Genomic DNA, 16,652 nt, shown 5'->3' on the forward strand with positions numbered 1-16,652 from the left:
TGAATCCATAAAAGTGTGCTCTAAGTTGTTTATTACACGCCAGGGCGCACAGGTACCACGGCCCAGATTAACGGGGCAGGAGGAGGAGACAGTTAGAGCCCAAGCGACATGCCCCACTGTGGAGCCAGGTAAACAGAGCCCTCGGGGTTTAAAAATAGGAGGGCCACCCCAGGACCTCAGGGCAACTCGTTGGGTAGAGGGGAGACTGACACCCATCCGGGGACCCTGGAGGTCATGCCTTGGTCCTGGCAGCGGCCCTGGGGCTCGAGGGTAGGGACCAGCCGTGGTTGGGGACCCCTAGACCCAGCGATGGAGGGCTGGGGGGTCAGGAAGACCTGGTTCAAAACCTTGCTCCGCCCCAGCCACCCTGCAGTGGTGCAGTGGGGGGGTGGGGGGGGTTGGGGGGTGTCTCAGTTGGGTCTTGATTTTCTCCGGGGCAATATGGGGATAAAAATGACCGCATCGCAGGGTTCTGTGAGTTCAGCCCCTTGCTCAACAGATCTTTTCTGGGTGAGGGCTCAGTACCTTCCAGACTGTGCCTGGTATCAGGGATTCCCCACTGAGTGAGGCGGGTAGGGGTCTGTCCTCATGGAGCGCACGGTCTGGATCTCAGATCAGTGCTTAGACATTTATCGGATTAGAGCTGATGGGATGGATGCTGGGAAGAAGGGCCTCGGTGGGGGTGGCCAAGCTTGTCTGGGGTGAGCGCAGAGTACCCGGTGCTGAGTAAGTACTCAGTAAATCATAGTCTGTCCTCCTTGGGGTGTACCTGCGTATGCTCGGGGACAGCTTCCTTGTCTCCCACCCTCCACCCGCCCAAACCACGTGATGGACCCAGAGACCACCAGAAGGTGAGAGTCCACAGACCCTCCAGGGCCTTCCGACTGAGGGTAAGAGTTCCCACCCATCCGGCCCCTTCCCGGCACTCTGCTGAACCTTACTCCCTCATCACAACGGCCACCAGCCACCGGACACCGGTCATGATTGTCATCCACAATTTACAGATGAGAAAGCCAGAGACATTAAGTAGTTTACTTCCCAGTGACAGTCGCTAATGAGGGACAAAACCAGGAATGGGACCAGGTCTCCGGGGCTGCAAACCCGCGCCATTAACCACTCCCCAGATCATCTCTCTGGCTCAGTCCTTGCTCGGGCGCAGAGGGAAACAAATCTCCCTTTTGGCTGAGGTCCGCTCTGCTAGAAGTTGTCTGAACTACCTCTGAGCAACCCCTCAGCCCTGGTCCCTTTCCCCCTGGCCCCCACGCACGCCTTCTCCTTTCCCTGCCACCCGTGACCTCCTGGTTGCAAGTCCCCTTTTCTCCACTCTGATTCTCTTTGATTGCTCTGGACATTTAGCTCTGTGGACCCCTTTCTCCAACACCCCTTTCCCTGAGCTTCTAGGACCCACCAACTACACTGTGCCTCACACAGTTCTCCCCGTCTCTGGTCTCCGGAAGTGAAGAAGCCAATGGTCCTTGTCCCTCCCACCCTCACCCCCAGTTCCCTGGCTCCCCCTGATCTCACCAGCCTCCTATTCTGGTGTGGTGTGAAGGTAGAGAAGGACAGCTCGGGGTGGACTGGGGACATCAAGACGGCCCTGGGTGGCACAGACTTGGCTCCAAGCAGGACACACCTTGCTGACAGGTGCTCTCTGCTGGGCGCCCTGTGCTGGCAGCTCCTTGCTCGCCAGGTCTTCGGATGACCAGCTGGGGTGAGGAGGACAGTGGACCATGCTTGGGGATGGAATGCAGGACATCTGCCTCATCGGACTCATGCTCTGGGCAGTGGGGTGAATGGGGCCCAAAGGTCAAGCCAGAAAATCACATGCAAAGCAGAGCAAGGAGGAGAGTTATCTTCCATGTGAGTGCCTGCTGTGGACAGGACCCAGGGCTGAGAAAGCACAGAGGCTCTCCACACAGAGACAAAGTTGGATCCTGCTGCCCCGGGGCGATTCTGGTAACAGGCACCAGGAGGGGACACCACTGTGATGCATTCTCCTGGGGTCACCTCATCGAATCCTCCCAACTACACTTTTGCCAGAGGTACCAGGAAACAGACTCAAGGACCACGTGACTCATCTGGGCCACAGGTCAAGCGTGTGGGGGGGTGGAGCAGGGAGGTAAGCTGCTCCCCTCTCCTGGGCAGGCATCCAACATGGGGGCCATGAACCACAGGTGGCTAGGAGCTCTTAAAATGTGACTGGCGCCCCTTTGATTTAATGGGATTTAATTTGATCTAATTTACATTTAATTAAAAACAGATCCCCAAATCAGTTATTAGAACACTTTTAAGTATGTGTAGAACAACTCGGGTATCCAACATCACCTTTCCAGCTGTAAATTTGATGAAGTCTAAATGCAGATCACGTATTTCAGATGAAAATTGAGCAACCAAAAGATGTGCTCCAAGTATAAAATACACAGAGATTTCGAAGACTTAGTAGGAAAGAGAAGCCCAGCATAAAGTACCTCATTAATATTTTCCGTCGATTATATGTGAAAATGGTAATGTTTTGGATATGTTGGGGCAAATAAAATACGTTAATAAAATTAATTTCCTGTTGCTTTTTCCTTTTTTAAAAATGAGGCTACTGGCAAATTGTAAATTACCCCATTCCTGAGTGTGGGGCCACGGTCCAGGCTTGACAGTCTGTGTGAGGTCATCAGGGTGACCCCTAGGCAGGGGTCAGCTCCCAACTCCAGGGGGGGCACTGGCTTTGTTCTTAACTTCTGCATTTCTGAAGAGCATGGGCATCCCTCCACCTCACCTCCCCAGCCCAGGGCCTCTAAGAAATAGAATTGCCCCGGAGGGCTGAGGAGAGGGGAACAGAGGGAGGGGCCAGCCTCCCCGAGATCAGGGAGGGGGGCTGGGGCTGGTGGTCGGTAAAGGGGCAAGTGCTCCTGGTAAACTGGCTGGCAGGCAGGCGGGCTGGGGGATTTTGTGTCAGTGACATGAACAGGGTTTTGAAGTGCAATCACTCGTGGGAGGAGAAATTAGCTGAGAATCAGCTGATTCTGCTCTTAATCCAGCACAAATCGCCGCGTGAGAACAGAAGACAAGGGGCGATGGGGTGGGAGAAACAGACAACCGGAGGAGGCTTGGGTAGACACGGGGGGTCCGGAAGGGTCCTACCCGCCTCCCTCGGGCCAGATGGAGTGTTGGGGTGGGGAGCTGAGATGGAGCACAGAGTGAATGACATCCACAGTCCGCCCGCAGGGTTGCTGGCTTAAGGCCCGTGAGGAGGAGGTCAGGTGTTGGGGAGGAGCACAGAATGGGGGGCTCCAACCTCTGGTCCCAGGGTAAATTGAGTCACCTTGACTCAGACCGTGAACTTTGCCTCTTCCCCAGTGACTGAATTCTATTAGACTCCAGGTATCTGATCACTGGAGAATATAGGGGGGCCCAGGTCAATGTCAGAGGTCACCCTTGTGACCCTGATAGGTCAGTATCCTGAATGGAACCCTCCTTTGGGCATTCAGGTGTCTTTCTAGGCCAACTAGAACTTGGGGCTGGGGAAGGGGATTAATTCCGGGGATATGGGAAGGGGTTCTGCTGGTGCTCAGAAGGCCTAGGAATGGACACGGTAGGGCTGAGGAATGTTCTGGGCTTTCCAGACACCGGCAGACAGAGGCAGGGATCAGGGGAAGGACAAGGGAAGGCCCCATGCAGACCCACACCCAGGTCTTGCTGCAGGCGTCTGTGTCCCCACGCGACCATGGATGATAAATGAGACTTGCTTTTGGGGCAGGAGTGGTACAGATGTGGAGGGACGTGAACATCTGGCCCCCCAGCTGGTGTGGTTGTTCGGCTGCTACGGCAAGCTCGGGTAACCACGTACTTGGTGAGGCTTCTGGGCCTGGGCCGGCTGCTGGAGCAACCCCACCCGCCGTCTCTCACCCAGGGACGGAGCGCAGAGGGAGGGGGCCAGGCTGGCTGGCGAGAATCAGGCCAGGGAGGGCGTCCCAGCATTTCCATCAGGGATCAGAAACCTGCCTTCAGTCTCGGCTAGACGAATAAATACCTCTTTGCCAAAGGAGACCCAAGGAGCCACCCCTTTCCATTTGCTAACATCTGTTCTCTGCCACTGGGGAGAGCTTGGCCCATCTCTTCCAGGGTGCTGGGTGGTTTCTGGGATGGGCAGAGAGGCAATTTTAGGCAGGAGCCTGGGCGGAGAGCCTGTGTTCCCATGAGTGGAGACAGCCTTGCTCTGAGTAGTGCTTTGATGGACCAGCTGAGTAGAAGCTGTGAGTGCAGTTCTCTTGAAACAAGCTCCCCATCTCCTACATGCTCTCCCTGTCGGCACCTGAGCCCCAGAGGTGGCCGTAACCCACACATGCATACTCTCTTCCGCATCCCACGCCATCTCTGGGCCTCCAGCAGCCCTGCTCACAGCCAGCTCAGCGTCCCCTCCCCTGATGCAGGAACTCAGCTTTGTCATGGGAACGGGGTCCAGCACTCAGCTCCCTCCTTGCTTCTACCCTCACACTCCCAATGCTGAGGCTCCTCCTCCTATTCCTCGGAGGCCCCTCTGCTGCCCTACTTTAGCCTCCCACCTCTGCCACCACTCCGTCTTCCCAACGACCCCCTGGAGCCCCGTTCCCAAGATTTAATGACGTGCTCCTCCATCCGTCCCAGGCCCAGCCGCTTACTTACTCTCCACGGCAAGAGTGACGGGCTGGCTGGTCTTGTTATCCCCGTTCTTGTCATTAACAGCCTGCACGTAGTAGCGGCCTGCGTCAGGAGCCACTGTTGACAGGATGACGAGGGTGTTCTCCAGGGTGATGGCTCTGCGAAGAGGAAAAGGATCTGTCTGACAGGGGCCCAGGGGCTCTGACCATCGGAGGATGGGCGTGGGGACAAGAAGCTGGTGGCCCCCGGAGCCCCTCCTCCAGCCCAGCTCCCAGGACCACTGACTGCCTCAACTTCAGCATGCTCTGTTTGCCGAGAATCCCAACATGCTGCCAGGGCTGGGGTCAGACCCAAACCCAGCATGTGCACATAGGTCCGAGACCGTCCCCGTTGAAGCTTCCCAGCCCCCACCCCACACCTGGCCCCGGGCGTCCGAGCCCCCACGGCCTTCCATCCTCTCCCACATCACACCTTCAATGCTGAGTGTGACCCTCTACACCAGGAGGGTCCAGCGCCAAAGAAATCCATTCAATGGAATGAATGAACGAGGAACGGATGATGAGCAATGATCATGAATTTAGAAATGAAGAGGATCATTCCAGAATCAATGCCTTAACCTAATTCTACGTTTGTTGGGATTGATTCCAAAGCCATAGGTGGCCTGTAACACCGATGACGGGGGTTCCTCTGTCCCCCAGCCCCCTCTCAGGGTGTCAGGTGCTCCCTTCCCGAAGCTGGTCAACAAGGATGGAGACTGGCTGTGGGCTGAGGGAGCAGGAGGAAGGAGGCCAGCTGGGCGGTGGGGTGCAGGTCCCCTCTGCTGGGGTCCCACCATGCAGCCCCGCAGCACCTGGTCTGTAGGCAGGGAAAGGGGCCGGTCCAGGCGGGAAGCTGAGGACCCCATCTGATGCGGGGGAGACAGCCCCAGGAGCGCTGCCCACGCCCGCTCTGCCCGGCTCCCCCTCTCACCCATTCTCTCGATGACAAACAAAACCATTAGTTTGTCAAGTCTATCTCGGATTTTAATGTGATGTGCCCGAGACAGCTGTTAAACATCCTTAATGTTAGTTTAACAAGGACAGACCCAGTTGAATTCTTTTCAAATTTTCCCATTAGGTGAATGTTACAGAGTTTTAAACAGGCTCTCAAATAAACATCCCCGCTGATGCCTCTCTAGCTGGGCTGTGCTGGTGTCCCCTCTTTCCTGGTTTTGGGGGGGGTTCATGGGCTGAGTCTCACACCGTCAGTGGAGCTCTGGGAAGTAGGAAGGGAAAGCCCTCTCCCCCCAATTCTTGGGTACCCTAATGATATTTTTTGTTTTTTTCTGGAGGAAAACCCCTCTCCAGCTAATGAGCTGATGGAAAGTAAGATAAAGCCAGGCTAAAATATTTTAAAAGTGACAAGCTGGGACAGGAACAGGGACCGTTTCCCTACAAGGAAGTCTCCTGCAGAGGTCCTCGTCCTTTAGTGCAGCTTGTGGGGCAGGCCAGGGTCAGGGAGGAAGGCTGGGCCATGTCAAGGGCCGGGCGCAGCTCTGGAATGAGCTCTGGCCACAGCCTCTAAGGAGCACACATCCTCCTCCATGCTGAGCCTCAGTCTCCACATCTGTGAAGGGGGTAGAAGAAATGCTTGTGAAGATCCCTCCCAGCCCTGAGGTTGAGGGATTCTGATTCCTGCCGCTGCTTCGGTCCTATCTGCATCTGGCCTGAGGCTGTCACCCTCCCTCTCCTGCAGCCCTCACCTGGCCCACAGTCCAAGGTCAGGACTAATGTGATGGGCAGCAGTGCACCTGGACCACTTGACGGGAGCTCCCCACCCTCTCCAACACGGCGGCCCTGGACAAGCCGGCTGAATGAAGTCTCTGGAGGGTGGGCACACTGGGCATGGCCGGGCCCCACTCCCCAGGGCACCTGCCTGCCCTGAACCCCCTCTTGCCTCCAGGGAGGGTTCCCATCTCCAGTGCTTTCTCTCCTTAACCAGGAAGAGACCACCTCATCCCCCAACCCCTCCTTTTGCTCTATTTTATCCACATTATGACGGATCCTTCTAGGTCAGTGGTTCTCAACCGGGGGGTGCGGGGGAGGGGGGCTTCACCCTCCAGGGGACATTTGATAATGTCTGGACAAGTGTTAGTATCACAGCTGTGGGGCTGTGATAGGAACTAGTGGGCAGAGGTCAGGGATGTTGCTAAGTGTCCTACAAAGCACCGGACAGCCCGCACAATGATTTATCGGGCCCCAAGCGTGGACTGTGCCGTGGTGGAGATGCCCTGTCCTGGGTGAGATGGCATAGTGGGTGGCAGTTCATCCATGTAAGCAGCTGGGAAGCCAGGTGGGGCAGCGGGGCTGGGCTGGTGGGATATGGCAGAAGGTATGTGCACCATCTCCAGGCTCAGACCCTAAGGACCCCCTGTGCAACTCCTAGGTTCTCCCCTCTGTCAGAGCTGGGCAACTCTGAAGCCCAGGGTTGAGGACGGCAGAGCTCCTACCAGCCAGGGCCCCCGGATGACTGTGGAGGAGCGTCCTTCCCCTCCCTCGCCTCTGCTGGGACTTTAAATGAGCAAAAAAAAAAAAAAAAAAAAAAAATACACTTCTCCGGTGCTAAGTCCCTGGCGTTTGGGGGTCTTGTCTGTAACCGCAGCTGGTGTTGCCTTAACTTGCGCTAGAGGCAAGGAGAACACTCTGGACTGGGGCCCTCAGGACCAGGGATGGAGCTCCGAATGTGGCAGAGGGACTTCGAAGCCCTCATGGCCTTTGACCAGCCCTCCCTCTGCCCTCAGCAGGTGGTTACGGAAGGTCCCTGGACTTCCGGCCTTCTGCAGGATGACCACCCCTTCGATCGATGGTTCTGGAATGACCCTGTACCTCACTTCCCAAGCGCACAGAGCTGTTTCTGGCACTCAGAAGGGCTTCTGGCCTGCTGCACCCCAGATTCACCCACTCTGAAAGAAGCTGCTGGAATGCTCTCGGGGCACGGAGGTCAGGGTTCAACTCTTGGACAGGGGCGGGGGTACATTTTCCAGCCACACTCTTCGGGCTCCAATTGACTAGATCTTTCCCACTTCTCTCATTGGCCCAGCTCCCACCCCACCTTCCATCCATTCCTATTAAGCCAGCCCTTTTTTCCCCTTGGGTCAACGGGGGCCCAATTGATAATTTAATTAAGAATAAAAGAAATCATCCTAGAACCTGCCCAAAGCCCCCAGCATGTGTCTTTGTTGGGCAGCTTGTCTCCTTTTCAACAGCGAGCCCCAGGGCCACGGCAAAGTGTGGCTAATCAGCGTCCCTGCCCCGGCAGTGAGAACAGCCTTGTGGAGATAGCGCGCCCCCATCGGCGCCCCGCACGCCCCTCCGGCTGATAGCGCTCAGCAGATACGTATCTCTGGCAAACAGACGCCGGAGAATTTGCTTCCAGGGACCTTTCCTCTCAGCCATGAATATTAATCTGCTGTAATTGCGGAGATACAATCTCCACAGCCTTGTCTCATGTGTTTGGCTGGAGTGTTGGAGCGGGTGGGAAGGCGGCGGGTGTGACCACGAAGGCGGGCATGTGTCTGTACGCCAAGATCATTCTGTCCCGGTGCCAGAGGCTGTTGGCAATGGAAAGGGGGTGAGGACAGAGGGCGGGAGTGAGAAAAGGGGGTGGCAAGGGGTGTTAGGCGAGGGGTGATGCAAGTGAGGGTGGAGAGAGGTTCTCATCCCCCACAGCGAACACGGTAGAGACGCGTCCACGAGCCCTCCTGCAGCCGCGGCACCTGCTGTGAACTGTCATGGAGCTGCTCTTGCCTCTGAGTCTGGATGGGGCCTTAGCATCCTTCTCAACACAGTATTCCAGGCAGCCTCTGCCAACCAACTGGCCTGCAGGCTGCCATCATGGATATACCGGGAGCTGCGTGATAACCTCGGAGAAGGGAGTTAGGGAGGGCTCAGGACTCACCTGTCTCAGTACCTGTGTGGGGGAGCACCCCCCCTTCTGCAGTTCAGCCTGTCTGTGTTAATGGTAAACCATGCGCTGCTGGCTTTACTGACCCTTAATGAGGCGCGAGGAAGCCTGAGCCGACTCATACAGCATGAGCCTGTCCACCTGTTAACCTGTGGGGGAGGGGGGGGCGACTCCAATCCTTCCCTGGCTCTGTAGCCACACCCTTTGCCATGTGACTTCGCAGCTCTTCTCACTCAAGAGACAGAGTTCATCCCCTGCTTCTGGAGGCTGAGTTCTACCACGTGACTCGCTTTGAGCATCGGGATGTTGGCAGAGGCTTGGCAGATCCATGTTTCTGCTTCCTTCCTGCTCCTCTGCAATGGCCAGAAGAAGCTGGGGCTAGCTGGCTGGGGGATGGGACATGCGGAGCAGAGTCCCCCCGCTAAGCTAACCCGTCAATAGCCAGCCGACCCCAGGCAAATCAGAGAGCCCAGCCAAGGTCCCGATCTGCACATTCATATGACACATAAATGCTTACTGCTTCTGGTCCCTGGGACTTTTTGTTATGCAGCATTTCTGTATCTGTGGGTAACGGATATCGTCTAGGACAGTGGTTCTCAATTGTGTCTGCATGTCAGAGTCACTGCGGAGCTTTAACCGCCCCCCCAAGTGCCAGGGTACACCCCATTTCAACAAACTCAGAATGTGCAGGGGGGAGGATCTAAAGATCAATGCATTTTAAATTGTCCAAACGATTTTAACAGGTAGTCAGGTTGCGAATCACTGTACCAGGACCAATTCTCTATGACAGCAATCACTTTATCCTTCTTCTCTCCTTGTCTGTGTCCCTGTTGGCACATAATTTCCACATAAGACAGAATTAAGGACCCTGACTCTGGAGTCGCCCAGGCTGGAACCAGCTGTGTGAGACTGGGCAACGTGGTTCAACTCTGGGGGTGGGGGGGGGGGCTCTACCGTCCAGAAAGTGGAGACAAAACCAGCCCCCTCATGGGACTATTGTGAGGGTCGTTCCTCCAATGGCCGCTATTTGAGTGTGTGCTCTGGGGATTGAAAGGGGAACGAGACAGAGCATCTCTCGCGTGGAGGTGCACACCCATCGCAGAGGAGAGGATGATGTGGGCAGTGTGCTTAGCCCAGGCTCGAGGCCACAGCGGCCACTCAGGGAATGACAGCTGCTGTTCGTGCCGGGACGTTACCATGTTATTCTTGTGAGGCCTCTCTCACCCCAGGGGCAAGAACTGTCCATCTTGGCTCCCGCTTCCCTCAGAGACCAGGATGGGCCCCGCCCACAGCTGACCTGTGGCCTGAGGGGACCAGGACAAAGGTGGTCTTTCTTGTTTTCTGGGGAGTGGGGTTGAGGGGGGAGAGCTGGAGTCCAAAAGGAGAGAGCTGGGGCTGGCTCCAGACCCCGAGGCAGGATCGGGAGGGCCGGGAGCATCCCTGGAGGAAATGCTCTGCCCCTCGCCCTCTGTGAGGTGTTGGCTCCATGGCTCCTGCCCACAAGCCCGGCTGCCACAACCCACGCCCTGGGCCACACAGAGGGGTCCCTGTTAATGCTGAAAGGGCCATGTGTTTCTCTCCCTGCCGGGCCTCCCCGGCTTCCCCTCCTCCAAAACACACATAGCCACACCCTCACCCCACACGGGAAACAGCAGGGTGGCCACCCTGCCGGGGACATGCCAGCGCCCTCCCACGGATGGGGATGGCTTCTGTCACTGCCTGTTGTGGGTTTCAGTGCTTTGGGAGGCAGCTGAGAGTGGGGCCGACGCCCTGGGGCTCCCCAGGAACGCCACCGAGCTGCTGTGTCCCCAAGTCTTCACATGCGTGTTCCCAAAAAGCCCCTCCTTGTTGGCCACCCTTCTCTTGTCATCCGGGAGGTCCCAGATCCCCTCTCCCACAGGGCGAGCCCCCTGCGTCCCCCTCCAGAGCAGGGCCTCACATGCGGCTGCTGGGCGGGATCTTGCGGCCGTCCCGGAACCAGGTCACCTGTGGCCGTGGGAAGCTGGCGATGCGTGGGGCGCGGATTACAGCTGCTTCTCCATGGGAGACACTCTGGTGCTTCTCGCCTTCCTCAAAGCTGCCCATGTCTGTGGGAGGGAAGAGGGTACGTGTGGGTCAGACTGCCCAGATCCCGTGCTGGGAGTGGTGGTGGCAGGATGGCCGTGGGGAAGGAGGCCGCTGGGCTCAGACCACCCACCCGACCCCATCACCCCACCCTCTAAGCCCATCATTATGACATGCCCTGCTTTGTGCTTTGGGGGTTTACATCCATACATCCATGAACCAATCGATTCATCCAGCAACCACGAAGAGGTTGGTCATTATTTCACACATTTTACAAAGGGAAAAACTGCCCAAACAGGCTCCGAGAGGTTCCTTGACTTGTCCAAGGGCATGTGGCTAGGAAGGGGGTAGAGCCAGGATTTGAACTCAGATCTGAGTCTGGAGTCTGGAGGGCACTCCCTGTAGGGCAGTCGGGGTTTCAGCGTGAGGAGAAGGGCACATCTTGGGGCTGGTTTCCTAGGTTCTTGGTGGAGGCAAGGTTGGGTACACTGGGGAGGGTGGGGTCTTGGATGCTCATAGAGTATGGATATGATTTTCCTCCTCTGCCTTGGGTGGGAAGCGTATGAGGCTGCATGCACGTGTGAATGGAAACACCATATTGCTCTTTTAAAAACATGCCTACCCTGCTGGCAGATAAGGAGGGGAACATTTGTCCCGGCTCTGCTATGCCGGCCCGGAGGGGAAGAGAGCAGCAGAGATGCAGGCAGGAAACTTCTGGTGGCCCACCTGCCGGCTGGAATCGGGGTGGGGTTTGATTCTAGTAGCAGAGGGTTACAACGGGGCACGGGAAGGGGTCTGCGCTGAACGTCATGACTTTTGAACATTAATGTACATCCTTGCTACTCAAAGGGTGGTCCATAGGCCAGCAGCATGGGCATCACCTGGGAGCCGGTTAGAAATACAGAGTCTCAAGCCCCACCCCGACCTACTGAATCAGAACCTGCATCTTCACCAGACCCCCAGTGAAGGGTGCCCATATTCAAGTGTGACAAGCATCACTGTCCCCAACTTGGCCACATACCAGTTAGAAAAAGTGCTGATGCTAAGTTCAAGAACTCACCTGCAGACTTCTGTTTCCACCGGTATGGGGTGTGTGAGCTGGCCATCAGCATTCCCATGTGCAATCATGTTCCGACCACCGAAAACTGAGCTGCATGTCCCCACTGCCCACTGTCCCCTCCCTGGCCAAGGCGGCCACGTCCCAAGCCACCTGGTCTCCTGCTGCTTTCACTGTTATTTCTCAACCCCTTGAATATCGCTGCCTCTTCTCTCTTTCCTTCAACCAGGCATCCCCCAGCCTGGCTAAACCTCAGAATCCCCCGAAAGGGTGGGCAGGACTCAGATGTGGGTATTTCTAAAGCTGCTCAGGTAGTTCCAACATGAGCCAAGGTGGAGAATGACCGTCTGGGCTCAAGCTAGCAGCTCATAGTACTTTGGTGGGTCTCAGAATCCCCTGGGAACTCGGTAAGCCCATAGATTTGTTCCCATCCTTTGCTCCTCCCCAGGGCATGGAAAGGCCCTGCTTTGATGCACCTGGATCTCTGAGTTCTTGATTCACTCTCTCTAGGACACTGCTGCATGCCAAAGTTTGAGAACCACGGGCCTATCCTCTCTTTTTCCAAAGTCCTGGGTTCTGTTCTCCTCCTGGCCCCACTACCCCCTGGGAGGCCTCCCTTCATCTAAAGGTTTTGACCACAGTCTCTCTACAAAGACTCTCATATCTGCTCTGGCTCTTCTCTGAGCTCCAACACCCCAAACTCGATTTCCAACAGAAATGTTGGCATTTCTTACCTCCTTCTTGCTTTCTTCTGTCAATAGCTTCCACCTGCACCTGCCTGCAAATAGCTCCCGCTTGCACCTGCCCTGGAGCCTTTTGTGGTGCTTTGCTTCCCTTCCCTGTACCCAGAAAGTCCTTTGACTCTTCCTCTGGTATAGCTCTCTCATTTACCAAGCCCCCCGACCCTAGTTCCCACTGGCCCACCACCAAGCGAACCCCGTTACTCCAGCCTCTCTGACCACCCCCCAACAGGGTCTCCATAGGCTCCCCCCCACCCATCATCTCACACTCTTCCTAATTAATTTTTTCTGGACATATGGCTGACTTGCTCAGAAACTTTGGGATCTCCTCATTGTCCCAGGAAAGTCTAAATCCCCTTGCTTGATTCAAGATCCCTCCCTAATCTGACCCCAATCAACCTTTCCCGTCTTAACGCCCACACCACATCATGTGCCCTCCTGCACGCTGAATTACATCCTGCTTCCCATCTCAGGCCTGTCCTTGTGTGGGGCCCCTTCCTAGAAAGTCTCCAGAACAAGCCATGATTCACCAAGGTGCCATGATTCAACAGCATCTCAGAGGGATCCAGCCAATTAAGGATCTCAAGAAAGAGAATGTGCTCTTGGCATCCTTGTTCTACATTTGGTAGGCAGTAAATGTAATGGTAATGGCTTTGGAGTCAACTCTGAGACTTGAGTTCAAATCCTACTTCTGTCATTTATTAGGCATGACCTTGGGCAAAATTTTGACCTTGCTGAGCTTTAATTTCCTCTTCTGTAAAATGGAGTTATGAAGAGTATGTTCCTCATAGGTTGTAGTTAGGATTCGGTGAGATACTACATGTGTGTGTGTCAGGATCTATCTTTCCACAGACAGCTGCATTAATATTTATCTCCCACCCAACATGCCCTTCTTATGAATGTGCTGGCAGTGATGGTGTGTAACTTTCAAGGCTAGCTCATCAAAAGGATGCAGCTTCCCCTTCGATCCATCTCTCTGTCCAGACACATCTACTTGGAATCCAGCCACCATGTTGTAAGGAAGCTCAATCTGGCCCACACAGACATGGGAAGGGTGCATGAAAGGAGGAGCTGAGGTCCCCAGAGGACAGCCAGCACCCACACTGGACATGTGAATTGATGTGTGCCTCGACGCCTCACATAATTTCAGTCCCCAGCCTTTAAGTCTTCCAGCGGAGACCTCAGTCATATGGAGTGGAGATGAGCCATCCCTACTGTGCCTTGTCTAGATCCAAGGCTCACCTACTCGGTGAGCCTAATAAATGATTGCTATACACCACTATGCTTTGGGGTAATCTGTTATGCAGACACAGAAACTGGAAGAATATATTAAAGTGCTAAAAATTATATCTAATATTTGTAGTATTAAAATATTAGAATCGTATACATTTTTCACAGCTTAGCTGAAACATCGACCTCTTCAGCAAAGATTACCCCATGCCACCAAACAGAATTAAAGAACAGAGATTGCTGCACGCTGACGCTCCATTGGATTTCTTCCTAGGTGGACTTCACATGCATGTAATCCTCATGCTACCACGACTAGCTTGACTCTAATAAATACACATTTTTACTTATTTATTAGTTTCCATTACTTGGCTCTGTCTATAAAACATTATGTCAATAAATCACATTGATTTCAGTTCTCACAATAATTTTATCTATTTAAAAAACTTTTCACAGAACTCTGAAGATATATTTGAACAATTTAAAGCAATTTCATGGTAATAGTGTTTCTTTCTCCCCTCTTGAGTTTTATTAGCTCCATTTCGTCAGTGAGGAAATTAAAGCTCATGGAGATAGAGTGGCTTATCCAATGTTAAGCAGTCAGGGCTGGGCAGGGCCAGCATTCAAATCTGCCCCCCCCGCCCCCTGCATTTCCTCTCTGCTTCTTTCATAACTCATCCCCTACATTAACGTGCTTCACACACATTCTTTATCTCTCCCTACCATACTGTAAGCTTCAAGAGGCAGTTGCGTTCATCAGCAAGTCCCTACAAGGCACCTAGCCCTGGACTCTGCACACAGTAGGTTCCTTCTAAATTCACCCAATGCCATCGTGCAATGACTCTTACTGAGCCCCTACTGTGGGATGGATGAATGGAGGGTTGGAGGAAGAGAGGAAGAGATGAATGGATGGAGAAGGAGGGGATGGATGGAGGAAAGGCGGGCAGGAGGATGAAATGACTATACACGGGTGCAGGTATGTATATATGAACGGTGAGAGGGATGGAAGGAAGGGCACAGCTGGTCTTGGTCCAAGTTTTGCAGCTGATGTTCTCCTCCACGTTTCCATCCCACAGTCTCCCTGCCTCACCATGGCTCTCAGGCCCCCCAGAACCCTCCCAGTCTCTCCACTGCACTGAGTCAAGTGGGCTTCTGGGACCTGCTCAAGGAGCCCCCAGCTCTGCTCACGGGCCCCAAGGCACAGGCGTGCACACACTGAACAGCAGTAGCAAGGGGCCAAGGGGGCGTCCACTCAGCTGGTCAGTGCAAAAGGCGAGGCTAGAAGGAGGGAGGCCACACACTGGCAGAGCCTGGGGAGACAGGAACCCTGGGAAAACTCAAGCACACTAAGGCGGAAACAGATAAGGGTGTTCGCTTATTTCGCTCCCCGAGGCACACACTTGTTAACACACCATGTTATGCCTGCAGCGCTGATCTACCTTTCCCAACGAATTCCCCGAAGAGCAAAGAAATGTAAGCCTGGGGCACAGCTGGAAGTGGCCTCCAAATTCCTGATGTCTTTGTTACATCTTAAAAGGTCTTGTGAAGTATACATCCCACTTCAGAATACACTCATTGCTTTTATTTATTTCTAAAACATTTTTTTAAATCATGAAATACGTCATGCATACAAAAGAATGAATATAATTATATGTACACTTTACAGAAGACTAGAACACTCCCATACCCACCACCCAGCTTAGGGAACAGAACATTAACAAACCTGCCCCCTCCCCCCAAGGTGTCCCCCACCCCAGGCATTCCCCCCTCCCCCACCGAGGTAACTGTTGCCCCAAATGCTGTGGCAATCATGCATGGCTTTCCCCCCAAGTTTTGCCACACAGAGATGCATCCCTAAACAATTTAGGGTTAATATAGTTTGGTTCCAAGCCCTTATATGCCTGGAATTATTTTGTATGTCGTTTACCGTGATTTGGGTTTTTTTTTGGTGCTTTTTTTTTTGGAGCTCCAGCTATGTGCTTACACTTAGTTCAGTCATTGTCACGGCTGCCTGGGTGTCCACATGATGAGGTAACACAGTGCACCTGCAAGTTGGGTCTGTTTCCAGCGTTTTGCTGTCCTGCTAAGAACAGTCTCATGCAGATCTTCTGGGGCACAGGGTTAAGACAGTCTCTAGAACATGAGCCTAAGCATGGAACTGCTGGGTCGCAGGGTGTGCACACATTAATTTTACGAGATAATGCCAAACTGTTTCCAAATCTGCACCAATTTACCACTTCACACTCCCGCCAGCACTGATGGGAGTTTCTGGCAACTCTTGGTCTTGCCAGACTCGTTGTTTTTTGCCAGTCTGGTGGACATGAGATGGTGTTTCATTGTGGTTTTGTTTATTAGAGAAACAGTGCTTTCTCCCTCCAATCAGATCGTACGATGCCTCTTCCCCCACCAGGCATATTTATTTCCACTGCACTGTGAGTAACATCAAAAGTGCCGACCACTTCTTGAATGCTACCATCTGTCCCTACTGCCCCACTTCCTCAGCTACATCTCCTTCCACTCTCTCCTTCCCTCACTCTGCTCCAGCTACCCTGGCCTCAGACACCCAAGCCTACCACAGGGCCTTTGCACTTGCTGTTCCCTGGCTGGAAAGACCTTATCCCTTTGTGTGACTCATCCTCTTGCTTCCTTTGAGACTCTGCTCAATGTCTCCTCCCCAGGTGGCCTCTCTCAGCCACTATATCAAATAGGACCCCTGCCCCAGCCTCCATCCCTCTTATCTTGGCTTCATTTTTCCTTAGAGCACTTTATTTTTCTCCATGGGCCTCCTATGTTCTGCATTCTATCATATATTCACCTTTTAACTTTTATGGCACCCTACTACTTTCCTGAGGGCAGGAACAGGTGTCCCCGTTTTGTCGCCTGTGTCCTTACCGCCTAGAACAGAGCTCAGCACGCAGCGGGCCTACAACAATAGTTGCTGCACGAGCGAATGAAACAGTCAGGCAAAAAGACACGATCATGTTCTCTAGAAC

The 16,652-nt window shown here is 54.1% G+C and overlaps 1 protein-coding gene across 1 annotated transcript in view; it reads right to left on the bottom strand.

Moving 5' to 3' along the window:
* SDK2 (sidekick cell adhesion molecule 2) overlaps positions 1-16,652 on the bottom strand; it is a 133,715-nt gene that overhangs the window by 83,285 nt on the left and 33,778 nt on the right. Inside the window, exons 4-5 of the mRNA XM_021678380.2 lie at positions 10,511-10,658; positions 4,654-4,787 (exon numbers count right to left, since the gene is read on the bottom strand). Of these exons, the coding sequence (XP_021534055.1) occupies positions 4,654-4,787; positions 10,511-10,658 (282 nt within the window). The remainder of the gene's footprint in view (positions 1-4,653; positions 4,788-10,510; positions 10,659-16,652) is intronic.

This window comes from Neomonachus schauinslandi, chromosome 15 (assembly GCF_002201575.2).
Source record: "Neomonachus schauinslandi chromosome 15, ASM220157v2, whole genome shotgun sequence".
NCBI classification, from domain to species: domain Eukaryota; kingdom Metazoa; phylum Chordata; class Mammalia; order Carnivora; family Phocidae; genus Neomonachus; species Neomonachus schauinslandi.